Below are 27,146 nucleotides of genomic sequence, written 5' to 3'. Positions count from 1 at the left end.
GTGGCACCAGCGCACAATTGGGTGCCTACCGCCAACGCAGGCACCCTTGATCCCCTGGTGCAAGGATGTCTGCATAGTTGGCATGATTGTTTTTGTGCAGGAAGGGACACCTTCCTGCACAAAAACATTTAATGGAGGCATTTTCCTCTTTCTATATGAACACAGAAAGAGTTAAAAAAGGAAAAATAAAGTTATTTCTCCTCGTTATGCCTTCCCTGGGGAGGCGCACAGTTTTGATGTTTTCCCAGGTTTACAGATCCTTGTAAATCTGGGAATGTGTCAAAACCCATGGGTGTTACATGGGAAAACACTCCACAACACCCATAGAACACCTCCTTGACGTAGAGTAAGGCAATGCAGCACTTTGCGCTGCCTTGCCTTACTCCTTATCTATGAGGCCATGGATAGCCACACAGGGTGGCTTTGCGTCATCTCATAGATGTGATTAAGAGACCTGCACCACAGGAGCATCATACAAAGTGACTCTTCAGCGGCGCAGATCTCTGGTAAATATGGCCCAATATCTTTAAGGATTAAAACAATTTTTTCACAGGTAAACCAATATAATTAGATTATACTTTTGTTATAGACTACACTAATGGTCAATTAAAAAAGAATATTCTTGAAGCAATATTATACTCAATTAGATTCTGAATGACTAATTAGTTTGAAGAGCATATGCTCTAATTTGAATCACTTCTAAGTTTTCCTAAATTAACGGTACACTGTGAACCCAGAGCCCACTGCTAAGAGTTCATACATGGGTGCAACTGCTTCTGGGGCATTGTGGGTACCCTCAGGGCCCGATTCACAATGGTAAACCTACACTTTTGTGTAAGTTTGGTCTTTTTTTTGTTTTGGTATTCTGTACATAACAAGATAGACCTGTCCTTGCTTTTATGTGCAGAGTTCTCTACCCGACTGCGGAGTCTCCGCTTTAGTAGATTTACTAATAAATTGTTTGTTTGTGAATATTGAAAAAGAGTAAAATTATACAAAAGTGTAAGTTTACCTTTGTGAATCGGGCTTACTGATTGTAAACAATGTGTAGCCAATGGACATGCCCTGTATCTGGGTGCAGGGCATGGCTGACGCCTGTGCTTTGCAGGTTATTGGGACACAGAGTCTGGGCGTAGGCTACACCCACTGATAGCTTTTCTGGAATGTTAAGTTTCTATATTATTACATGTTTAATTTAGTGCAGTTACCTAAAAAATGCCTCAGTGTGGAGAGTGCAAGGACGTATATGGATTCTATTGGAAGGCATTATCACAAATATCAGATTTAAAGCACAGAGCTGTTGCCTATTGCTCGGACTTCCATTCTCCCCAAAATGCTGTGGGCCAAGAAGTCCTATGACAGCTCACAGCTACCCCTGTGTCCTGTTTTTAATTACCAGGGAACCTGGTAGGTTTTAGCTGTCCCGACCTTCCTTCGCTCTCCAAACAATGCAGGCGAAGGAAAACAGGATGTCTGACAGCTGTAACTGTGAGCCCTCTTGGCCCTAGAGCAAGATCAACAAGCATTGGCAAATTCAATAGCTCTCCGCAGTTCAAGAGATATTGGTGTTATCAATGTCTTTTAGCCATTTGCTGTGGAGCAGAGTGGATGATCTTTGGTATGGAATGGAATTATAAATTTGGAATGGAATTGTTTGCTGTGGGATTGTGTGGCATGGAATTGTGTGATGTTGAATGGAGTTATGTGTAGTGGAATTATGTGGCATGAGGTTCAGTGGAATTATGGGGATAGTAATTATGTGCTATTGAGTGTACTAGAATTGGGTGGCTTGGGATTGTGTGTCATGGAGTATAATTATGTGGAGTGGTATTGTGTTTGTGGAGTGTCATATAGTGAAGTGGAATTATGTGGTGTGGTTTTGAATTTTGTGGCATGAGGTGGAATTCTGTGTTGTAGATTTGATATATGTGCTGTGTAGTGGAAGTGTGTTGTGGAGTGGAGATATGTAGGTTGGTGTGCTATTATGTGGTGTTTGAAGGAATTGTGTGGCCCAGAACTGTTTGGCGATGAGTGAAATTATGTTGAGAGGAATTCTGTGGCATGGTGTAGAGTGTATTTATGTGGATTGTTATTATGTGGTGTAGAGTGGATTGATGCAGGGGTGTCATTTTGTGGTATTGAGTGGAGTGTAAATAGGTGGTATTGAGTGGTATTATGTAGAACTCAAATATGTTGCATGGTATGGAATTGTGTGTTGTGAAATTGTGTGGCGTTGTGTGGAATTTTATGGTATAGCGTGGAGAAGAATTTTGTAGATTGGAACTATGTGGCATGGTGTGGAGTCAAATTATGTGGAGTTTAATAATGTGGCATGGTGTGCTGTGGTATTATGTGGATTGGAATTATGTGGCATGTTGCGAAGATGAATTTTGTTTAGTGTAGTTATGTGTTTAGAAGTTGAGTGGATATATATGGAGTGTAAATATGTGGCATGAAGTATACTTTTGTAGGCTGGAGTGGAATTATGTGTAGTGGAATTATTTGGAGTTGGATTGTGTTGGGCGAGGTTAATTATATGGTTTGAAGTGGAGTAGAATTTTGTTGAGTGGAGTGGTATTATGTGAAGTGGAATTATGTGGCATAGAGAGGAATAAAAAAGTTATGAGTTGAATTTGTTGGATTTTGATTATGTGGATGTGTGTGTAGTTGAATTGTGTGGTGTGGAAATATGAGATGATTAAATGTTTTGTGTGTAGTGCAATTATGTGGCGTGGATTTATGTGTTGTGGCACTTAATTGTGTGGCCTTGTGTTGAACTATGTGGGGTTAAATGCTTGTTTTCTATCAACTGCAGTGCTGAGTGGGGCAGCCTTCAGGTGAGGTGAAACAATGTTGCTACTCTTTTCTGCCCTCGATTTTCCCCTATCTGTGTGTGTGAAAATTGGATACAAATGACTTTGTTCACAATTCAACTTCTCAAAACAAGCTCCCAAAACGAAAAACATACTGCTTGTGAAGCAACTGATCTGTGCATGCGGATGTGGCATGGCGCAGATACAAAATTTGTGACCATGGCCAATGCCAGAAGTGTGGCAGGCACAAATCCCTCATTCGAGGAACGTTTGCAGTGATCTGTGCTTATAAAGTGTTATATACCTTTATGTGCTAGTCCTGCAAAAGAATTATGTTGCATGAAAGAAATTTAACCTCTGTACTATTAAAAATATCGAAGCATTTAAATCTTTCAATGTTAAACAGCATCCTTGAGCTTAGCCACAACAATTTGTGTTCAGAGTCCAAGACTGTGTGACACTGATTCTACTGTATTCTGCTTGTTGTATAGAGCACAAATGTACTTTAAAAAGAAGGTCTGAACCGAGTTATTTTCAAATAAGGCACAATAGCATCTCAAAAGACATTACAGTTTGAACTATTTAACACAGCGCGTTGAGTCAACTCATAGGTATAAATCTTGCAGCACACTTAAGGGAAAAAGGATGGATACTCTTAGCTAAAATATAATTCTATTCTTGTGACTCAAACACAAAGAAAACAGAACAGACATCTGGCACAAACCTGTGGTGGTTTCAGATCCCTGATCCCTGCCATGGGAGGGGGAAAGAGGCAACAGCAAATAGAGAAACGGGTGAATAAAAACACTTTGAAATCAGAGAAAGAAAAGTAAATAGGCGCCCTGGGAAAAAGGTTTCTGACATTTGGCCTCGGTCCTTGAATGCACAGTAAATGTGATGAGATAAAAACAAAATTTACAGGCCTGTTTACAGAAACGGAGCTCGGTTTGTGTGAAAACACTGAATATGTAGGCTCCACCGCTGAAATCACTGCTTAAATATAAGAGGATTATAAATAGCTGGGTTATGTTCAAAACAGAGCATGACACCCACAAGCCTGAAACTGGCATTTAAGCAAAAACGTTGATCATCCTGCTGAAGACGGGAGACTTGGCCCAGGTAATATGTGGAAATCAACACATCAAACCACTCTGACGCATTCTTTACATGTTTATGAGGTTTCAATACAACCTCCACAGTATAACAAGCAATGATGAATGGACGAGGCAAGCAAGAAGGGGGTGAGCAACATTGAGGGATGACCTCTGGGGACATGTCAAGCAGCGAAGCAGGAGGGGATTTTGGGGATGGGCATGCAATACCGCGATCTATTAACATAAAAATCCTCTCACTTTGAAGTCCGAGAAAGAAAGGTAAACAGGCACCTTCGGAAAACAGCATCTGTCATTTGATCTCGGTCTTTAAATACAGAGTTAATGTGACGAGATAAGAAAAAGATTTACAGACCTGTTTACAGAAATGGAGCTTGGAGCGAGTGAAAACACGAGCACTCCTGTGAAGTGCTTAAAAAACAAGAAAAACGGAATTCCTAAAACACTTCCTAAAATGGGAGTAGTGGATGGATATTAGTAATTAGTCCATGCTCTCGGGGAGGGCTGAACACTGGAAAAGTTAGGTAGTACTGTATTTGTGAAATTATGTGTCAAGTTATTAAATAAGGGCTTGTTGGATTGGGAGTTTAAGTTAGGTTACTACCTTTACTGGTGATTTGCTTGTATTGTGAGGTTTTATGTTGTAGGAGTAACCTCTTATTAACCTAAACTAAACCATAACTCATTGTTTTGTGCAGTAGTACCTTTGCAGATTGAATGTAACTTTGCCCATCTGTACCACCTGACATCATTTTGGGTTTCCTTTCTTTGTCTGTTTATGTATGTAGGTTGAACCTGGCTCTTCTTGTGCTGTTTTTGGACTGGGAGGAGTTGGCCTGTCAGCTATCATTGGCTGCAAGGTATCTGGGGCTTCGAGGATCATTGCTGTAGCAAGCACCAAAACCAAGTTTGCAATGGCAAAAGAAATGGGAGCCACTGAGTGTATCAGTGCCAAGGACTACACCAAGCCCATTCATGAAGTGATCTGTGAGCTGACCAATGGAGGAGTCGACTATGCTTTTGAATGTGTTGGAGGCACTGGTGTTGTGGTACGTATTCAGTAACAATTGCAGGTGAAAAATGTATTACTAATTTTAAAAGTAGGAGCATTTAGGGGTACATATTTTTTTCCAGCGACAGAATGGCACACTCCCATAAATAACCTGTCAGAACTTTTTCTGATATGGAACACATTCTTTTTATTTGCCTATCTCTGTTCTCCAGATATTATGATATTAGGTGCTTTTGACTTACGAAATGGGTGCACAAAGAATTAACTAAAGCTGACTTTGTTTTTGTGAAATCAGTGGGTTCATAGAGAATTCAGGAAAGATGAGTTCATGATTTTGTTCTAAAGAGGAAGTGCTAGGTTGATTGCAGCTGGTCATTGTGAACTAGTTCCAAAGAAATGGCCTTTCACTGCACGCAAGCTGCCTATTTCCTACTACCACTGACCAAACTACTTGATTCATCTATGATAGCTGAATGCCTTTCTCAAAGCAATTCTGTCACTAGTGCTTTTATTAGTGTAGGAAAGTCCTTTTTTTTTACCTGATCACCCCCACTCTTTCTGGATAGGTACTGGTGGTTACTGACTCTTGGCTGTGCCCTGGGTACTGCTTACCAGTCCCAGGGCCAGTGCTCTGTGTAAAATGGATATGCAAATTAGGCTAATTATAATTGGCTAAGTTAACCTACCTATAAGTCCCTAGTATATGGTAGGGCATGTAGGTTTAGGGACCACAGCATAGGTGGTGCACACCTAGGTGCATTGCTGAGGTGCCCAGTGTCATTTTAAAAGCAAGCCTGCCTTGCTGGCTGCTTTTAAATTAAAGTTATATGCAAATTCGACTTTGGAATTAAAGGTACTTCCAAAGTCTTAAACTACCTTATTTGTACATATAAGTCACCCCTAAGGTGTGCCCTATGTGCCCCTAGGGCTGGGTGCCATGTAACTATAAGCAGGGACTTTATAAAAATAGATTTATAAGCCCTGGTGAGGTAAAAACAGCCAAATTCGTGTTTCCCTCATTGAAGTAAATGGCCTTCATAGGCTAGAATGGGCAGACTTTATTTTAAATTTTAAAGTCTCCTTAAATGTTACATACCAAGAATTTGGTATCAAATTGATTGTTATAATAAATCCCACAACTTCCAGTTGTTAGATTTAATATAACTAGTTCAGGTAAAAAGTTTAGACTTTACCTAAAAAGTTGCCAATTTCAGCTCTGCATTGTTTTTGCTGCTGTGCTCTGATTGGCCAGCCTGCAGCAGCTTCTGCCAGGCTACTTTAATGAGGTGTGAAGTGGCCTGGCTTCACACAAAGGAATGTGCTTGGGGGAGAGAATCTCCCCTCAGCAGATGGTGAGGCAGGAAGGGGGAGGGCTGCCAAACTGGTCTTCAAAGGCAGAGAAGGACATCTGGAGCACCCAACAACACCCCCACATCCTGCAACCCCAGACAGCTAGGTGCCCCCTTGATTAGATTAGGAGAGGGCAGGAGAGGGGTGTGTTTATGATTTTTAGCCACACCAGTGGGTGGGCTCAGCCAGATCTCTCCTCCAAAAATCAGATTCATCCATTTTGGATTTTTAGAGACTGTTGCCTTCTGGGATGGATTTTTGCCACACTTCCCAGGAAGTGGTCATCACAGGGGGACGACCCTGTCCCTGATTGGAGAACCAGGGCCCCCCTGCTTTTCACCCAGGAGCAAGGATAAAACTGGCAGACCTGCACCTACGCCTCAGATCCCCTCCAGAATTCAACAAGAAAGGAACTAAAGAAGAAGAAGGACTGCCCTGCTGGACCCCTGGCCTGCACCTGGACCCTGCACTCAGAAGGACTGCACCAGCTGCACACTTGGGCTTCACCACAAGAAGGACTTTGCCTGGCTTCAACTGGTTCAAGGAGGGACTCCCTGTTTGCGACAGGTGAAAAATTGCTAAACCAGAGTCCCCTGCACCAACTCCTGAAGAAAGCGACCAGCTGACCACTGTCCAGTGGCCAAAAGGGAGTTTGCGCCAGGTGCATTCTGGGAGTTGAAGTCCGCACCCCCCAAGGACCATCACAGAACTTCTGGACCCTTGGGGTGAGCTGTGGACCCCAAAAGAACCTTAAAAGAACATCTGGGTGAAGCCCCAGAAGTTTGGAAAAGATTTGAGAATTTTTGGAAAAAAGCTCCAGAGAGGGACCGACCCGCCGCGGAAATTCTAGCCGGCTTGCCTCAACCGCGACCCGGCCTGACTTCGTGGTTCGTCCCGGTAAAGAAAAACATCCAAAAAAGAGACTAAGTCCGAACGTAAAAAGTTGACCGGGACCTCCCAGCCATCGTATCCGAGAAGGGCTCCATGGACGTCGGATCAAGATCCAGGTTTACCCCGGTCGAAGGATTTTCATCTCGAAAAAACGACTAAGTCCGAAGGTAAAAGTCTCCACCGAGGAAACCCACATCGCGTATCCGGACAAGGGCTCCAGGAGGTCGGATTCAACCTGCAGGTTCGTCCCGGTGAAGAAAAACTTCAAAATAAAGACTAAGTCAGAAGGTAACTTTTTAACCGAGGCCTCCCGCGACCTGTAGCCGAGCAGGGCTCCATCGCGGTCGGCCTGAAAGTTTGACTTTGCCCCGGTCCTGGTGCAGCCAGATAACCCGATTGGCGCTTTTTGTTTCTAAGCGCTAGAAAAATAGTAATTCTTTAAAAATTCATATCTCCGGTTCCCCTGAACCGATTTTAATAGTTTTTGTGTCATTTTAAAGATAAAAATATAAACTATTTTTATAAATTGGTTTTGGATTTTTAAACTGTTTCCTGTGTTTTATTTGATTACTGTTTTGTGATATTTGAATGCTTTACACTTTGTCTCCTAAGTTAAGCCTTGACGCTCGATGCCAAGCTACCAAGGGTAGAGCTGGGATTAATTTACTGAGACCTAACTGTACCTATGTGGAGGTTAGTGGCTTGTTGCTAGGTGTAGGTACCTACCTGCCCTACCAATAACCCATTTTCCAACATAATTGGAAGCAGCGACGGGATCCTGTACTTGTGTTCAATATCACGTTACAGTTTTAGATAAAACAAAATAAAAATCCTTTAAATTGTCCTAGTGCAAAAATTGTTTTTAATTTTTAATTTTAATTTTTTTTAATTTGGATTCATTTCAATTATTGAATTTTTGTATTTTTTCTAAATTCTTGTTACCAATTTTTGCAAAAAGTTTTTGTTGACACAAAACAAGGGAACCATGGAGCTTGATCTGGCTAGCCTACCCACACTGACAGTAGTCCAGCTTAGGGGGTTGTGTATTGAGAGAGGGTTGCCTGCAACCACTGATCTCAGGAAGCAAATCCTGATTAAATCCCTGACAGCATGGGCTGAGGCCCAAGAGGTAGAGACAGAGGAAGCTCCAGAGGAGGAAGAAAAAGGGGAAGATGCTAACTCTAACCACTCAGGGGAGGGAAGGCGTCCGAGCCTAAGTGAGGAAGAGGAGGAACGGTCCTCAGTGGATACAGTCACTAGGGGCAGACCCAAAGCTAGTGGTAGGAAGGGGGTCCTTTCAGGAGGAGAGAACCCATCCATCAGAGAAAGAGAGCTGGAAGCCCAGCTAGCCTACATAGCTTTGGAAGCAGATAAGCTTGCCCTAGAAAAGAAAAAGTGGGCAAGCAAAGAAAAAAAAGATGGAGGCAGCGAGAAAGAAACTGAGGTGTCCCTGGGTGGGGGTTTTGCCCCCAGATTACCCAAAGGGGTGGTTCCTGCCTATGTAGAGGGGGATGACATAGATAAGTGGCTGGGGGCCTTTGAGAGGGCCCTCCAGATGAGGAAAGTCAAGCCTCAATACTGGGGTTCACTCCTTTGGGAGTTAGTTCCCAACTCTGGGAGGGATAGGCTCCTAACCATGAGTGGGGAGGATGCAGACTCATACCCCAGTATGAAGAGTTGCTTGACTAAAAAGTTTGGTCTAACCCCAGAGCAGTATAGGCTTAAGTTTAAGGACACCCAAAAGACAAGCACCCAGTCCTGGGTGGACTTTGTGGACATTTCAGTAAAAGCACTGGAGGGCTGGATACAGGGCAACAGGGTAAGTACCTTTGAGGGGCTGTACAATTTTATTATGAGGGAGCACCTTCTAACTAATTGTGTCCAAGAGAGGCTCCGCCAGTATCTAGTAGACTCTAGGTTGACCAACCCCAGAGAGCTGGGGGAGGCAGCAGATGACTGGTTAAGAACTAGGGTTAACCAGAAACCCCCAGGGGGTGATCAGAAAAAGGGAGGACATGGTTCTTCTCAGGGGAAGAACCAGGGGAAAGATGACAAAAAACCCAAAGAGTCCTCACAAGAGTCCCCAAAAACTTCTCAGGGAGGGGGAGCCCCGAGCCAATTCACTTTTAAAGGGAAAGGGTATCAGGGAAAGAATTATGATCCTGCTAAAGCAGGAAAGTTTCAGGAGCTTGCTAAGGCCGGCAAGTGTTTTGACTGTCATCAGCCAGGACATAAAAGAGGAGATGCTATCTGCTCCAGGAAGCCCCCCACTGGTGGGCAATCCCAGGGGATTGCTAGTGTAGGGTTGGGGGTGGAAGTTGGCCCAGGGGTGGAATCAGGGTACACTGAGGTCACCTTAGTATCCGAGGGGGGGGTGGACATTGCAACTATGGCCACCTTACCTCCCATCATGGAGAGGTATAGGCAGAGGCCTAAAGTCAATGGGACTGAAGTGGAAGCTCTGAGAGATACAGGAGCCAGTGTGACAATGGTCGCAGAAAAGCTGGTTTCTCCAGAGCAGGTCTTACCTGGTGTCTTCCACCAGGTGACTTATGCAGATACCAGAACCAAACTCCATCCCATGGCTATGGTGAGTCTGGAATGGGGAGGTGTGACTGGCCCTAAAAAAGTAGCTGTAGCTCCTGCCCTCCCAGTAGAGTGTCTACTGAGCTCCTGCCCTCCCAGTAGAGTGTCTACTGGGGAATTATCTTGAAGCATCTGAGTGGTCAGAAGTGGAAAGAAGGGTCCATGCACAGATGCTGGACCTCCCTGAATGGGTGTGTGCTGTGACCAGGTCACAGGCGGCACAACAGGGGAATGCTGGACACTTGGACCCTGGAACAATGGGCCAAGCCTCCAAGAAAAAGAGAAAAGGCACTGGGTCTGGCTTGCCAGCCCCAACAAGTACAGAGGGTCAGGAAGAATCCAACCCTGAGGGGGAGGATCTGAACTCTGAGGGAGGGACACCTTCCCTGCAAACTCTGCCTGACTTGGCAGAACTGCAAGGGGCAGGTGGGCCCACCAGAGAAGATTTGTGCCAGGGACAAAGAGAGTGTCCCACTCTTGAGGGCCTGAGGCAGACTGCTGCCAGGCAAGAACAAGGGGATACCAGTGGTACCCACAAGGTTTACTGGGAGGATGGAGTTCTCTACACTGAGGCAAGGGCCCTTAAAGAAGGGGCTACTAGGAGAGTAGTGGTCCCCCAAAAGTATAGAGAATTCCTCCTTACCTTAAGCCATGATATCCCCTTAGCTGGTCATTTGGGACAGACCAAGACCTGGAGCAGGCTGGTCAACCATTTTTATTGGCCCGAAATGTCAGAAAAAGTCAGGGAGTTTTGCAGCTCCTGTGTCACCTGTCAAGCCAGTGGCAAGACAGGGGGCAAACCAAAGGCTCCCTTGATTCCACTGCCAGTGGTTGGGACTCCCTTTGAGAGGGTGGGGATTGACATTGTTGGTCCCCTAGACCCACCAACTGCTTCAGGTAACAGGTACATTGTGGTGGTAGTGGACCATGCCACCAGGTACCCTGAGGCAATACCCCTCCGGACAGTCACTGCTCCCACAGTGGCTAGGGCCCTACTTGGTGTGTTCACCAGAGTGGGATTCCCAAAGGAGGTGGTCTCAGATAGGGGCACAAACTTTATGTCAGCCTATCTGAAAGCCATGTGGGAGGAGTGTGGTGTTACTTATAAGTTCAGCACACCCTACCATCCACAGACCAATGGTCTGGTGGAAAGATTCAATAAGACCCTGAAGGGCATGATCATGGGTTTGTCTGACAAACTCAGGAGGAGATGGGATGTCCTCCTCCCATGCCTGCTGTTTGCCTACAGGGAGGTGCCACAGAAGGGGGTTGGATTCAGCCCCTTTGAGTTACTGTTTGGGCACCCTGTAAGAGGCCCATTGTGCTTGGTGAGAGAGTCTTGGGAAAAGCCTCTCAAGGAATCCAAGGAGAATGTGCTGGATTATGTACTAGGCCTGCGGTCTCGCATGGCTGAGTATATGAAGAAGGCAAGCAGAAACCTGGAGGCCAGTCAGGAGCTCATGAAGCTCTGGCATGATCAAAAGGCTACCATGCCTGAGTATCACCCAGGACAGCTGGTGTGGGTTTTGGAGCCCATGGCTCCTAGGGCACTACAGGCCAAATGGACTGGGCCCTATCCAATCCTAGAGAAAAAAGGTGAGGTCACCTACTTGGTGGACCTTGGCACTCCCAGGAATCCTCACAGGATCCTACATGTAAACAGGATGAAACCCCACCAGGACAGGGCAGACATGACCATGCTGATGGTCACTGATGAAGGGAAGGAGGAGGAGGGTGAACCTCTGCCAGACCTCCTGTCCTCAAAGGAAAAAGATGGGTCAGTGGAGGGAGTGGTACTCTCTCCCAAATTGACAGATCAGCAACAACAAGACTGTAAGCAAGTCTTGGGACAGTTTGCTAGTCTGTTCTCCCTGACCCCTGGACTCACCAATTGGTGTGTCCATGATGTTGACACTGGTGACAGCTTGCCTATCAAGAACAAGCTGTACAGGCTGTCTGACCAGGTCAAGGCCAACATCAAAGCTGAAGTGGCTAAGATGTTGGACCTGAAGGTAATTGAGCCCTCTGATAGTCCTTGGTCCAGTCCAGTGGTACTGGTGCCCAAAGCTAATCCCCAAGGTGGGAAGAAAGAATTAAGATTCTGTGTGGACTACAGAGGTCTAAATGCAGTCACTAGGACTGATGCTCACCCCATACCTAGAGCTGATGAGCTCATTGACAGGTTGGGGGCTGCCAAATTCCCGAGCACATTTGATCTGACCTCAGGATATTGGCAGATTGCCTTAAGTCCAAGAGCTAAGGAGAGGTCAGCATTTTCCACACCAGAGGGCCACTTTCAGTTCAAGGTGATGCCCTTCGGGATGAAAAATGCTCCTGCCACCTTCCAACGGTTGGTGAATAGAGTCCTATCTGGGTTGGAATCTTTTAGTGCAGCTTATCTGGATGATATAGCTGTATTTAGTTCCACCTGGAGGGACCACCTGGTCCACCTGAAGGAAGTGCTTCAGGCCCTGCTTCAAGCAGGCCTGACTATCAAGGCAAGCAAGTGCCAGATAGGGCAAAGTTCTGTTGTGTACCTGGGCCACCTTGTTGGTGGAGGCCATGTACAACCTCTCCAGCCCAAGATCCAGACTATCCTGGATTGGGAGGCTCCAAAAACCCAGACTCAGGTCAGGGCCTTTCTTGGCCTGACTGGGTATTACAGGAGGTTTGTTCAGAATTTTGGGACCATAGTGGCCCCTCTGACTGAGCTTACCTCCAAGAAACAACCCAAGAAGGTCATTTGGACCCCAGAGTGTCAGAAAGCTTTTGACACCCTAAAACAGGCTATGTGTTCAGCACCAGTGTTACGGGCCCCTGACTATAGCAAGGAATTTGTAGTGCAAACAGATGCTTCAGAGGAAGGGATTGGGGCAGTGTTAGCACAAGTTAATGAAGAGGGCCATGATCACCCAGTTGCCTTCATCAGCAGGCGACTACTCCCCAGAGAGAAAAAATGGAGTGCCATTGAGAGGGAGGCCTTTGCTGTGGTTTGGTCCCTGAAGAAGTTGAGGCCTTACTTGTTTGGCACTCACTTCCGTGTACAAACTGACCACAGACCTCTCAGATGGTTGATGCAGATGAGGGGGGAGAACCCAAAACTGTTAAGGTGGTCCATTTCCCTACAGGGGATGGACTTCACAGTGGAGCACAGACCTGGGACTGCTCATGCCAATGCAGATGGCCTTTCCAGGTTTTTCCACTTAGCTGATGAGGACTACCAGGGTGTAGGTTAGTACCCATCACCTTTCATCTGGGGGGGGGGGCAGTGTAGGAAAGTCCTTTTTTTTTACCTGATCACCCCCACTCTTTCTGGATAGGTACTGGTGGTTACTGACTCTTGGCTGTGCCCTGGGTACTGCTTACCAGTCCCAGGGCCAGTGCTCTGTGTAAAATGGATATGCAAATTAGGCTAATTATAATTGGCTAAGTTAACCTACCTATAAGTCCCTAGTATATGGTAGGGCATGTAGGTTTAGGGACCACAGCATAGGTGGTGCACACCTAGGTGCATTGCTGAGGTGCCCAGTGTCATTTTAAAAGCAAGCCTGCCTTGCTGGCTGCTTTTAAATTAAAGTTATATGCAAATTCGACTTTGGAATTAAAGGTACTTCCAAAGTCTTAAACTACCTTATTTGTACATATAAGTCACCCCTAAAGTGTGCCCTATGTGCCCCTAGGGCTGGGTGCCATGTAACTATAAGCAGGGACTTTATACAAATAGATTTATAAGCCCTGGTGAGGTAAAAACAGCCAAATTCGTTTTTCCCTCATTGAAGTAAATGGCCTTCATAGGCTAGAATGGGCAGACTTTATTTTAAATTTTAAAGTCTCCTTAAATGTTACATACCAAGAATTTGGTATCAAATTGATTGTTATAATAAATCCCACAACTTCCAGTTGTTGGATTTAATATAACTAGTTCAGGTAAAAAGTTTAGACTTTACCTAAAAAGTTGCCAATTTCAGCTCTGCATTGTTTTTGCTGCTGTGCTCTGATTGGCCAGCCTGCAGCAGCTTCTGCCAGGCTACTTTAATGAGGTGTGAAGTGGCCTGGCTTCACACAAAGGAATGTGCTTGGGGGAGAGAATCTCCCCTCAGCAGATGGTGAGGCAGGAAGGGGGAGGGCTGCCAAACTGGTCTTCAAAGGCAGAGAAGGACATCTGGAGCACCCAACAACACCCCCACATCCTGCAACCCCAGACAGCTAGGTGCCCCCTTGATTAGATTAGGAGAGGGCAGGAGAGGGGTGTGTTTATGATTTCCCAGGAAGTGGTCATCACAGGGGGACGACCCTGTCCCTGATTGGAGAACCAGGGCCCCCCTGCTTTTCACCCAGGAGCAAGGATAAAACTGGCAGACCTGCACCCACGCCTCAGATCCCCTCCAGAATTCAACAAGAAAGGAACTAAAGAAGAAGAAGGACTGCCCTGCTGGACCCCTGGCCTGCACCTGGACCCTGCACTCAGAAGGACTGCACCAGCTGCACACTTGGGCTTCACCACAAGAAGGACTTTGCCTGGCTTCAACTGGTTCAAGGAGGGACTCCCTGTTTGCTACAGGTGAAAAATTGCTAAACCAGAGTCCCCTGCACCAACTCCTGAAGAAAGCGACCAGCTGACCACTGTCCAGTGGCCAAAAAGGAGTTTGCGCCAGGTGCATTCTGGGAGTTGAAGTCCGCTCCCCCCAAGGACCATCACAGAACTTCTGGACCCTTGGGGTGAGCTGTGGACCCCAAAAGAACCTTAAAAGAACATCTGGGTGAAGCCCCAGAAGTTTGGAAAAGATTTGAGAATTTTTGGAAAAAAGCTCCAGAGAGGGACCGACCCGCCGCCGAAATTCTAGCCGGCTTGCCTCAACCGCGACCCGGCCTGACTTCGTGGTTCGTCCCGGTAAAGAAAAACATCCAAAAAAGAGACTAAGTCCGAATGTAAAAAGTTGACCAGGACCTCCCAGCCATCGTATCCGAGAAGGGCTCCATGGACGTCGGATCAAGATCCAGGTTTACCCCGGTCGAAGGATTTTCATCTCGAAAAAACGACTAAGTCCGAAGGTAAAAGTCTCCACCGAGGAAACCCACATCGCGTATCCGGACAAGGGCTCCAGGAGGTCGGATTCAACTGGCAGGTTCGTCCCGGTGAAGAAAAACATCAAAATAAAGACTAAGTCAGAAGGTAACTTTTTAACCGAGGCCTCCCGCGACCTGTAGCCGAGCAGGGCTCCATCGCGGTCGGCCTGAAAGTTTGACTTTGCCCCGGTCCTGGTGCAACCAGATGACCCGATTGGCGCTTTTTGTTTCTAAGAGCTAGAAAAATAGTAATTCTTTAAAAAATCATATCTCCGGTTCCCCTGAACCGATTTTAATAGTTTTTGTGTCATTTTAAAGATAAAAATATAAACTATTTTTATCAATTGGTTTTGGATTTTTAAACTGTTTCCTGTGTTTTATTTGATTACTGTTTTGTGATATTTGAATGCTTTACACTTTGTCTCCTAAGTTAAGCCTTGACGCTCGATGCCAAGCTACCAAGGGTGGAGCTGGGATTAATTTACTGAGACCTAACTGTACCTATGTGGAGGTTAGTGGCTTGTTGCTAGGTGTAGGTACCCACCTGCCCTACCAATAACCCATTTTCCAACAATTAGGAATGTTCATTGACCCAGGTCTGCCTCCATTTCCACCTGTTTCATGCTAGATTTTTGAAGGTAGCCTTAAATGACACTATTTTTAAGGTTTCCCTGGACTTGATTTTTTTTTGAATCTGCTGTTTTTATTTTCTTGGTTCCCGGAATCACAATGTATTTTCTGGGACTCTCATGTCCCTGTGGCTACGTTCTTTACAAAGTTGCTGCCAAAATAGTGTACCCCGCTACTCCATCAGCAACAACAACAAGGTGATGAGTTAATCTCATCCACTAGCAATCACCCGGGCCGCATTCCAAGGCATTGTTTTCACTCACTATGCCACTGTAGACAAAGACCATCCTTATGCAAATCATTACCGACTCTCCTCATGGAAACAGCCCTCACTGAATTTGCAGGTGAGGCCCCCTCCACGAGGGATCGATCACAATCAACCCCAGAAAAGTGGACACAGGACCTATGTCTGGGCATACCTGTCACACTAAGTCAACTGCAACAATAACAACAACACAGTGATGGAAGGAATACTTGAATAAAGGTCAGCCACTGGTAATCGCTTGAGACGCTTTTCAGGCCATCATTTTTCACCTACCCATGTCACTTTGGACAAAGGCCTGCCTTATGCTAATCAGAACCAGCCCTGCTCCTTATGGGAGCAGTTCACCCTTTAATGCCATGTGAGCCCCCTGCAAAAAGAAATACAAGCAACAGCAGACCAGTTTTGCCCCACATCAGAGTCATCAGTAGGGTATATCTTGATGCTTGTAACCAAGTGAGCAAGGGAAGGGACCCATATCTGGCCAAACCCATCACACTTAGGGCATCGACTGCAATAACAACAAGGTGGTGGATGTAATGCTTGAATTAATCTTAGCGCTGGAAATTACACAAGATTATGCTCTACTGTACGATTTTTATCAAGAGATGAAAATGATCTATCAGCAGTCCAAAAATCGTTTTCTTGTCTCAAATAACAAGAGAAAATGGCACACGAGTTGTGGAGGAGACAGAATGTAACAGCCATCAAGTGTGATGGAATACAAAAGGATGTAACAGCCACCGGATGTGATGGATAGCTAACACTGTATTAATTGAGCTCTTTCGGTGAGGAGTAACAGACAGGGAATCTTTCCCAATGTAGCTGCAAAATGACAAGTAATCCCCCTCTGTCTGTTAGGCCTCACAGGGAGAAATAATGTAATTAATATAGTAATTTCTACATTTCCGTTAGCAAAAGCCTGACCTGAGTGTAGGAACACTACATAAGTGAGGCTGTGACCTAGGAAGGTTTGTTGAGTGTTTAGAAACTTGCTGTGGAGGGTGATATAGTCTTTGGTAGAAAGCTGGTAGAGATTACCTTATCTTGATTCTGCGGTCTTCGCTACATTTCTGGCGGCTAAGTGATGTGAGAATTAAGTGATTCACCAAACTGGAAAATCACACATGAAATAAATGATCTGTAAAAAAAATGGATTCAGTGTTTTGTTTACTGTTTATTAGAACATAGGAATATTGGGCGCTCCATTGAAAGCAAAGGAGTGCTCCGGGCTTCTAATGGCTGGTAGAAGCCCGGAGCTCCAACATTCCCAATATTGTTGTTCACAGCTGTTGCTGTGAACAGAGACCTCACGGAGCCCAAGGGGATCACAATCCCCTTGAGCTCTGTGAGGACTTTGTTTTATTTATTAGAACATTATACCCTGAGGTGGCAGAATGTTCTAATTGCCTTATAGCTCTTCCTAGATCAACTATGTCTCAGGCCTTTAACGCTGGAGTGTGCCTTTAATGGCTGGTATAGCCTGCTATGGCATTCTAAAAGGCTATACTATATATACTTTACGGGGAGCATATTTCTTCTACATGTAATAATTTAGCAAAATTGACCTACTTACTCTTTTGAGCTAAACAGTGCTATTCAGTTCATAAGTCAAACAGTGCATGTTGAATGAGCAGTCTGAATGAAATGCAATGATTTGGCCAACTGATTTTGTGTGCCTCTCCTTATTTCCTTTTTCCCACCAGCTTTCTGCACTGATGTCCTGCGACCCTGGACAAGGAACATGTGTGTTTACTGGAGTGTCTGATCCTGGTTCACGCTTATCAATCGACCCGGGGCTACTGATTACAGGGCGCACCCTTAAAGGAGCCATTATAGGAGGTACACCCTGATGAGGGAGACATTTATACTATTCTGTGCCTTTTCTGATTTTAAAAAGCTAAGTGCCGCATTACAAGATGCTTCACAGTTTTTGAACATTGCCTGCTCGATTGGGTGCAAATTGTACAGAGATGACAAGATGGTGCCTTTCAATTGGCGAAAATATAATAATTATTTTGTATTTGCATGCTGGTATTGGTAGATTGGATACTTGAAGGATGACCTCTTTCTAAAAGTGAATGGATAGAATGATAAACTCACACATGCCATGGAGTTCAGATTGTCCTGCTGCGGTCTGCATTGTATCTGTTAAGTCTGAATGAAGGGTAGCTGCCATGTGTACTTTACCCTTGTTGTGTTTGAGCATCAGAAAAGTTTGCCCTGCAGATGCCTCTGCTGTATTTGTTCTACGTCAGAGAAGCTTGCACTGTTGCTGGCTGCTGTAACAGTTCTGTGCATGAGTAAAAAATATTATACTGATGCTACATTGCGTGCACAGTATCCATCAATGTTATCTAGGTATAAGGAAAGTCTTGGGCTTCCTGTCCATTTAAATATCACTGTCCTTCCTGAGCCTGCAAAAAGCTATCAAAAGTATAGACACCTTGCTGGGAAATTCTGATATACGGCTATATTAAAGAAATGCAGAAATGCCAAAAACTACTGGTACTGTATCTGTAAGAGTAAATCATCTCTACTGAGACATTCTGTCACTGTCAGTTTAAAGGCTTAGCTGCTGTGTTGAGAAGTTCTGATTCTGCCTCATTATGTGTGCAGTTTCGTTTTTGAAAATTGGCAGGACAGTCCATTCAAATTATAGCAGCACTTCCACAGTCGGTTTGTAATGTCACACAAAAAGTATAGCAGTCCTCCTAGGATGCTCTGAAACTGTTCCACTGAAACAAAAGATTGCCGCTTAGAAGATCTGGAACTATCCAGCTGCAGGTATACTAGTGTTGATGTGAGGTGCCTGTACTGACCGACTAAATACACTCACTGGTTGATGTAATCAGTGATGTAATTTCAGATGTCATTAGTGATGTAATTTGAGATGTCATGAGTGATGTCACTGACCATGTCATGAGTGATGTAATATGTGAGGTCATAAGCAATGCATCACGGGGCGCAAGTTAAAGTTAAGCAGAGGTAACTATAAGTGCTAAATTTCACTGGTTTTGTGCATGTGAAATGTGAGCCTAACTATGATGTTTCTGTAACTTTTGTTTTTTTTTCAGTGAATTTCTATGCTTTTTCCAAACTCTCTTTCCTAACTATACTGTCTCTGTAACATTGGTGTTTTTTTCAGTGAATTTTTGTGGGTTATTTTACGTAAAGTAATTCTCATTACTGTATGTTATTCCAACCACCGCCATGCATGACCAAAGGTCAAGGACAGCGGGGCTGGCCTCAAGGCCTGCAACCAACCACCTATGACCACCCAACCCTGTGCATGATGGGGGTTGACAACAGGGCCAGGCTTCTGGTCAGACCCTGCAGCCAACCCCCTGAACCACTCAACCCCACGATGCACAGAAGTTGGACGCAGCCTGTCTCTCTGGGTGTGAGAATAAGTGTGAGAGGGTGTATCTAGGTGTGAGAGTGGCTGTAAGAATGCCTGCCTGGTGGGAGAGTGGGTGCATCAGTGTCTTAGTGGGTCTGTGAGTGGGTGCGTCAGTGTCTGTGTGGGTCTGTGAGTGGGTGCGTGGGGGTTTCAGTGGATCTGTGAGTGGGTGTCCGAGAGTTTGAGTGGGTCTGTGAGTGGGTGCTTGAGTGTCTGAGTGGGTCTGTGAGTGGGTGCACAAGGGTCTGAGTGGGTCTGTGAGTGCGTGACTGAGTGTCTGAGTTAGGGTGACCAGAATTTTAGAGCCAAAAACCGGGACATTTCACAAAATTAGAAGAAGGACTACAGTGTTACTTCAACTGAGAGCACAGGATGACAGCGCTCATCAGCATAGAATCACAGCAGAGGCGCTAAGAACATTAAACAAATAACATTTTTAAAGCTAGTATAGCCCCTGTTAATTAAATTGCTTTCTCATAACATCTGATGACTATCACTACTCTGTTAAACACAAAAAATCACCTCCCACAGTTTTGAGATGAGCCTCTCTAAAAACCGGGACATGAGCTAAATTTCCCGAAATCTGCTGGGACAGCTGGTGAGAAACGGGGACACCTTGTCACCATAGTCTGAGTGGGTCTGTGTTGGGGTGCGTGAGTGTCTAAGTGGGTGTGTGAGTGGGAGCAAGATTGAAAGAGAGAAATTGAGAGAGAGAAGGAGAGTAATAAGGAGTTTTTAGGCTTTGATAAATGATATACTTAGAATGAGAAGTTTCTGAAGAAATTGAAAAGAAAAATGTATTTGTCAATTAAAAAGAGTGAGATCACCTTTCAGTATGAACGATAAACTTTTGAAGTCTAAAAGAAATGAAAGAAGGAAAATGACCAAAGACACACCTGGAGTAGTACTCTCAACTTTCAGTGTGAGGGTCTGTTACCTTAACCTTTAGGCCATAGGTGACTCCTTACAGTGATGCTTCTAGACATACCTATGACAATCAACCCAGGCATGTGATAGGAAAGAAACATGAATGTTCCATTACTAGGAAGGTTTAACGTTCAAAACACTAGTAAATAGACAAGCACACTACCAAGCGATACTAAGATTTGAGTCTTCAGCCTACTGAGTGACTGTACAAGACCTTGACCATTAGGCCAGAAGTGCCCTGTTTTGCTCTGCATCCAAAAGTAACTATAACATTCGTACCAAACATCTTGCATGGAGAGAGAGGAAAAGTGACAGGACCGTGGGGAGAGCCCATAACCTGCTGGAGCCAGCATTGTCCCACAAGCAGTGAGCTGCTTAAAATAGCAGCTCCTTGCTTGCAGGAGCCATGTTTTCATCTCTGTTCCTGCACACATATTTTCGTGCAGGGAAACATATAAAAACTTCATTTACTGCAAGTGAGAGCTAATTGACACCCCTCACTTGCAGCACCAGAGCAAAGGGGTCACGGTGTCCCTATCCTGGCCCTTTTTCTTTTTTTTCTACTTTTTTTCTAGGACTCAGCTGAAACTGAGTCCCAGGATGGCTGCCGGCACTTCCTGCTTGAAGTGTTGGCAGCCAATCAGATATCAGCACATGGACAGCTGGATCCACAGAGGATCCGCAACCCTAGATATCTATATTTTGTAAACTCCAATTTCTCCAAAGATACTGGACATATTCCCACCAAATCACAAAAAGCATGCTTTCGGGACCAAGATGTAGCTTTCTTCCAAATTTGGTGTAATTTCGTTCAGCGGTTCGGGCTGTAGTCATGTTCAAAAATTTGAAAATTCCATTGGCATAAAATGGGGAAAAAGTGTTTTGGGACCCCCCCTTTGTCTTGGCCCCCATTTGACAGATCACCCCAAAACCTTTTAGACACAACTTAACTGACCAAAGTATAAGTTTTAAACATTTCCTGAAGATTCATCAAACGGCGCCAAAGTTATCAGCAAAACAAAAAGTGCTCCGTCTATTGTAAAAATGCTCCTAACTATAACTACCTAGTGGCGACTGTCACTAGGTTATATATACTGAGGTACTGGGTTTTTCAGAACCGGTACTGATCCGGTAACCCAGCGGTGCCAGGGTACACCCAAAGACCTCGGGTACTTTCCTGATTCAGACTACAGAAACTCAGAGTCTTCTAGGTGAAGTCAAAGATCGAATTTATTGGCTGCAACCAATTGACAAGTGTCCTAGAAGTACAACAGCACGATTTGTATGTTCTCAGGAGACTGTGTGTCAATGCAAAATCAGGTTTCCTTATATACAGTTTTTTAAGCTTCAGGCAAACATTCTTGACATTTTGGTTGGTCATTCACATGTTTTCACTACAAAGGAAAAACCAGTGTCATGATGAAACCTCATATTTCATGTCATCCAGCCCATAATAAATTACCCGGCAAGGCCTAGAATTTCACATCAGATAAGTGTGGACCCCCAATAAAAACGGGCACCTCCCCCTCGTAAAGTAAGAAGAAGAAAAGAGCAGGTGTGAGCAAGTTAGGCAGGGTGTGTGAGCGATAATAAGGGTTTTATGGCCTGGTGTGCCTTGATGCTATCTGATTCGGCCACTGGGAGAGGGACTGACCAAACAGGTTTGGCCTGAGGCAATGGTTCCAGCTTGCCCAGGTCAGAGAAAAGTCAATCAAGGTGTACGTGTCCTTGGAATCAAATCTGACTGTATTATAAGCCTATGTGAGGGCAACTTTTAAAAATGGCTGCCGTGTATAAAATGGGAGCCACGAGTGCAGGACGAAAATGGCGATTTCGAGGTGAAAACGCTGCTGGAATTGAGCGAAAATGCTCATGCTTAGTGTACTAGTCATTATCGGTCTTTTGATACTAAAATCGTACTGCTGTGGCAAAGTAAATTACATGGGTCCAGAATTTTTAGAACCACAAACACTCCTTTTGCCCTTACATAGGCAATAAACCTATTCTCATGCTAATCTGAGTCCAGGTCTATGTTTATAAGGCCATGGAGATGTTGCTGGAGCAAAATTCTAGTACTTGGTAACTCTCTCTGGACAGGTCTCCTCGAACATGAAGTAGCACAAAAAGGCCACATATGGCAGGACAAAATAAGGAATACCTCTATCTGCAGTAGGTGGCATAAGATCACACACCCAACAATTAGTGATGTTCACTACTAACTAGTGTTGATGCAGAAGCTGTACAAAAGAATTGCTTACGAATTCTGATCTTCTAACCTGCTCATGTTCAGGAAAAGGGTGAAAAGAGTGCAAAGAAACAATAGTAGGAAAAGACATAGGTTGGGAAGTGGGTTCAGAAGTCAATTGAGTAGAGAAAAACAATCCTACCCATAAATGACAACGTCATGTTTAAAAGACACTAGAAAACACGTTATTAAGAACATATAGACAACGGGAGAAAGTAGTGACCACTATGAAATAATAATTGTTCACAACCCTAACCAAAAAGCAAATCCTAAAATTATCTAGTAACATTTTTAGGGCTCCTCTGCATTTCAGTAATTTTTGTATGTTCAGGTGGAACAGTGGTGACTCTCATCAATGCTCTAAGGTGAAAAGGGGGTACTCTTTCCACAGAAAATGGACTTTATTCTGCTTTTACTAAACAGAATAGTACTTTAAAACAATGCCAGCAAAACAATCAGTCTCCTAACACCTAGTCTATACAATCACACGGAAACCTCTTGTGAAACCAACTATGCCCAGAGTCCGTTCAAAAAGCCTCTCTGGCAGGCTTCTATTGTCCATCAAATTCTCTTTTGTTGTTTTCTTTCGCATGGGCCTCTCAATTCAGGCCTCTTCGTGAGAAAAGTACTGCTTAGTTGGAGTGCCCTCCTGGCAAACACCCACAGCTCACTCGAAAGTCTCAATGTCTTAAAGCAATGCACCAGTGTCTCTCCTCTGTGGCAGATACTACAAACAATGTGCTCTTCATTGATCAAGGGCACAAATCATCTCGTGCAGACCCAAGCACCATTAATTGGGAAATAGCTCAAGCTCAGCAGCACTTTCAGACTCCAACACTCATTATTTAGTGTCAGAGGACGCTCAAGCTGCTCTTTCATGGGCACCAAAATATAGTGCCTTTTTCCAAACTTGAAATCTCCGGTGCACTGCCCTTCTTCCGTTGGAGCAAAGAAAAGAGGGTGTGTGGCCAAAACTCAGGCCAAGGGGCTTAAGGGATTGCACACTGTCAGAGGTTACCAGCACATGACAGGTAGAGAAATGAAACCTCAAAACAGCTCTGCCATCAACAACAGGAATCCTTCTCTTTAGCTCTTTTACACTGAAACTTTGGTTTTGTGATGTCCAACGCCGTCTGATGGAGCAAGTACGATACTATGCGCTGGCGATCGCTGTCCAGCTTTGCTACTTCCTGGGTGCTGAGACTGTAGGGCCAAGACGTCCATCTTTCATCTGTAGCTGTCACTGATGGGAATTAGGCTTAAGTCAATGTCCTGCAGGTTATTATGACTTGATACCCGCAGAATCTAGTGACGTAGGAAATGTGCCACAGTTGTTAGTTTCCTTCAATTTAGTAAAAAAAAACAGTTCATGGTTTTTAACAAGGGGACTGCAAGCAGGTGGTCTGCAATCTTCAAAGGAGTAGCCATACACCATGGGCATAAAATACAAAGACAAAGGCAGAAGGGCAAAACAGGGTCTCTAGCATCTTTAATTGGGTTCTCTCCATTATTCTCTGCCATCTATAGCTACATGAGAATTCTATCTGAATGGATTTCCTCACACAGTGGCATTGTCTAATGGGGTAAACACATATTTGCCTCAATGATTAAGTCTAGGTGTTCCTCCTTACCTTAGAACATCTCAATAGAGAAATCACATGATACCGATTATCAGGGACATGTAGAAACCTTCCTTTAAAAACTGTGCATCAGGTGCACTATGCAATACACAGGCTAATAGTCAAATGTGCAAACAAAAAGACAAGAACTAGAGGGTCCTGATATTTGCATGATTAGGACACATCTGATCCCACCAAAAATTAAAGTAGCAGGAACAGAAGGGAACCGAAAACCAAATTAAAATAGACATTGAAAATTCGTCATGTTCAAAAAGGTAAACATAAGATATCTCCTATTGAGATGGAAAACTTGTCTTACTATAATATTGAGTCAGTTAACCAGTCTATCGCTACCCTGACAGTCAGGCTGGAAAACATTGAAGCAGGCCTAAGGCAAATTCTTGAAAACCAGTCTGGTCATACCAAAGGGAATTATACATAACATGGGGGTCCCTGGTATATCACTGCAGTCTGGAAATGTGAACCTGAACAATACATCAATAATAATAAAAGGGCTGACTGGTGAAAGGAATTCGAAAAAGAGAAATGGGACTAGGACATAGCTAAAATCTCAATAACTAAGCATGATGCGACATTGGTCAGGGGAAGTAACAAAAGAAAAAATCTATAGGAAGAACAAAAAAAAAAATATTTGGGTGATAGTCAGGCATGTGACACAACACCGAGAGTACGGGTGATACACAAAGGCCAAAGTTACACAAATTTTAACTCTACCGTTGGCGACTACAACATATACGGTACTCCTAGCTAATGTTTCAGTTCCTTCTTCAGGAAAAAATGAAAACCTGGTTTTCTTTTAAGGAACGAAAGCCATATGCTACTTAGGAAACACAACATCATTAACTAATGTAATATAGAAATTAGGCCACCTTGAGTCACAGATCTATAATTTCATCCTTAGGTCCAATCAAGGATACATAAATGTAGGGCTGCCTGTTCCTTTAAGGGAAGGGGCAGTAACGTGACTAACTGCAGGTGACACACTTTGATCCTGTATATCTCTTTTTATTTTCCTTCAATACCATTATAGCCAAATAGACATTCACTGGTGAAGTGTTGTCTTTTATGTTCACAGCATGAAATATCATTATCTGTGGAATTTAGTAACCAGAACAAGTTCAACCAACTGTTGCGTAGCGATGGGCATCGTCATGACCATCCCCTCACAACACAGGGGAGCTTGTAATAGTATCAAAAGCAGCAACAAACATGCAAAAAACAAATAAAAAATAATAAAAACGCACAAAACGTCAAGCCATCAGATATACTTGCTGTGTATCAAGCACAAAAAGCATAGACAAAACAATAGCATGTGTGAATAAGCGGTGGCACACAACACCATGTCATGTACTTTATGCACTGTAAACCTGTAGCCCAAAATCCAATATTTGGGCCTGTTTAATTTGTCAGGTTTAAAATCCTTACCCTCCTTTTGACAGTAGATCACCAGGCAATGGAAATCTGCTGTCAAATATAACTTTACTGTTTCTCTTCTAACATACAGGACCAGCAAGAACAATTCATGATAGGACCAAATACATGAAAATAAATTTCCATTACTTAACTGTTACCCTCTTGTCAGTTACTTCGCAACATCAAGCCACCTTAGTTTTACCTTTCTAAAAGTAAAAATTGTTACACTGACACTCCATATTAATTTGGCACCTACAATTTCCACTGTAAAAAAAAAATCATCTCTATTTCCAGATTATTAAACTACATTTACTGTGAATAATTCACACACCTTAATAACACACATACCAGTTGTTAGAATAAATGCTTGTTGCAATCCCATGCAATGGTACATATTTCATCAACCTCGAATGAATGAACGTCTCAGTAGGCCCAGCTGAAGTTAGAACCTTCAACCTTGATATTAAAACAAGCCTTTGTACTGGCACATTGACTCATTGAATCATAAGAAGGCACAACCTGCAAATATATATAAAACCTAAATGTATGCATTTACTGAAGCCTGAGACACTTTAAAAAGTACTCTGAATGAAAGAAAATGCAGTTTAAACAGTGCTTTTGCCCAAAATCGACTTTGATATTTTAGGCATTAAAAAATCTATATCCTACAATTTTCTTGCATAATATGCATTACCAGAATGTCTATTACACAATCCATGAGTCAGCCATTGAAAATATTAACTTATACTTTATAGAAATGAGCTTGTTTGCTCCTGCGCCAAGGGAAAATTGCACATACAAATGTAATTTTAGTGGTGCAACATAACTTGAATTAAATTTTAATGTTAGGAGGTCATAGTATAGGTATTAAGCTTTATAAATATTAAAAAACGATTTTGAAAGGCACTTATTTTTTAAATAATTTTTCCATAATTAATAATTTTCTTTAAAAAAAAATAAAAACCCAATTATTCTTTTTTTTGTGATAATTCCACATATAAAAGCAAGCTGCATCCCTTGCCTATTATTTGGGATACATTAACTCACAAGCCTAAGCGCATAAGCCTAACTTGAAATGCGTCACATTTTTGCGCCACTTTCATTTAAAAGGAAGGTTATGCAAAATTCCACCCATGTTTAACTGGGAAAGTGCTGGCTGAATTGAAAATAGATAATTTCGTTTTTTTTTTGGGGGGGGGGCCTATTTATATCTATTGAATGTGTTTTCTAATTTATTAAGCATTTAACGGCAGTTTTGTATATGTGCACAATTGCTCATTCTATAAATTAAAGAGCAACATATAGCTATGTTAGCACATCACATGGTTCATTTCTGGATTTTTTCTAAGTTTCTACTTAATATTAACTAACCAACATTTTACTTAACAAACTGTAAACATCAAGAAGACCCACAAACACACATTGAGCTCATTTCAGATATAAACAGAAAACACTCAGTACACATAATACAGCGCGCTTTAGCCATTTTTCATAAATAGCGCCGTCGCAATTTACTTACAGAACCGTTTGCAGATCCTAGTTGTAAGTCATATTTACAAGAAAAAAAAGAAAACTTTTCTCAATTATTTCCAAGAATAGCGGACCCATACTTTATTAAACGTGATGGGGCCCACTCCGTGCTTCACATATAGTTCATAGGTTGGAGTTCCAATCGGAGGAACCGGACATGAGTCCTCCAACCGGGAGTCCCTTTTACAACCAAGACAAAACAAATTTCCAAGTCTGCTAAGACCAGGCAACTTCGCTCACTAGTCTAGCTTCAAACTTCAAAGGA

At 43.6% G+C, this 27,146-nt stretch overlaps 1 protein-coding gene across 2 annotated transcripts in view; it reads left to right on the top strand.

The window, feature by feature from the left end:
- The window catches only part of LOC138289633 (alcohol dehydrogenase 1-like), a 385,600-nt gene that overhangs the window by 265,992 nt on the left and 92,462 nt on the right, over positions 1 to 27,146 (top strand). For both annotated transcript variants that reach the window (XM_069230190.1, XM_069230189.1), the window contains exons 6-7: positions 4,714 to 4,974; positions 17,430 to 17,565. In XM_069230190.1, the coding sequence (XP_069086291.1) occupies positions 4,714 to 4,974; positions 17,430 to 17,565 (397 nt within the window). The remainder of the gene's footprint in view (positions 1 to 4,713; positions 4,975 to 17,429; positions 17,566 to 27,146) is intronic.

This window comes from Pleurodeles waltl, chromosome 1_1 (genome assembly GCF_031143425.1).
Source record: "Pleurodeles waltl isolate 20211129_DDA chromosome 1_1, aPleWal1.hap1.20221129, whole genome shotgun sequence".
Classification (NCBI taxonomy): Eukaryota; Metazoa; Chordata; class Amphibia; order Caudata; family Salamandridae; genus Pleurodeles; species Pleurodeles waltl.
This window is presented reverse-complemented; position numbering and strand designations above follow the sequence as displayed.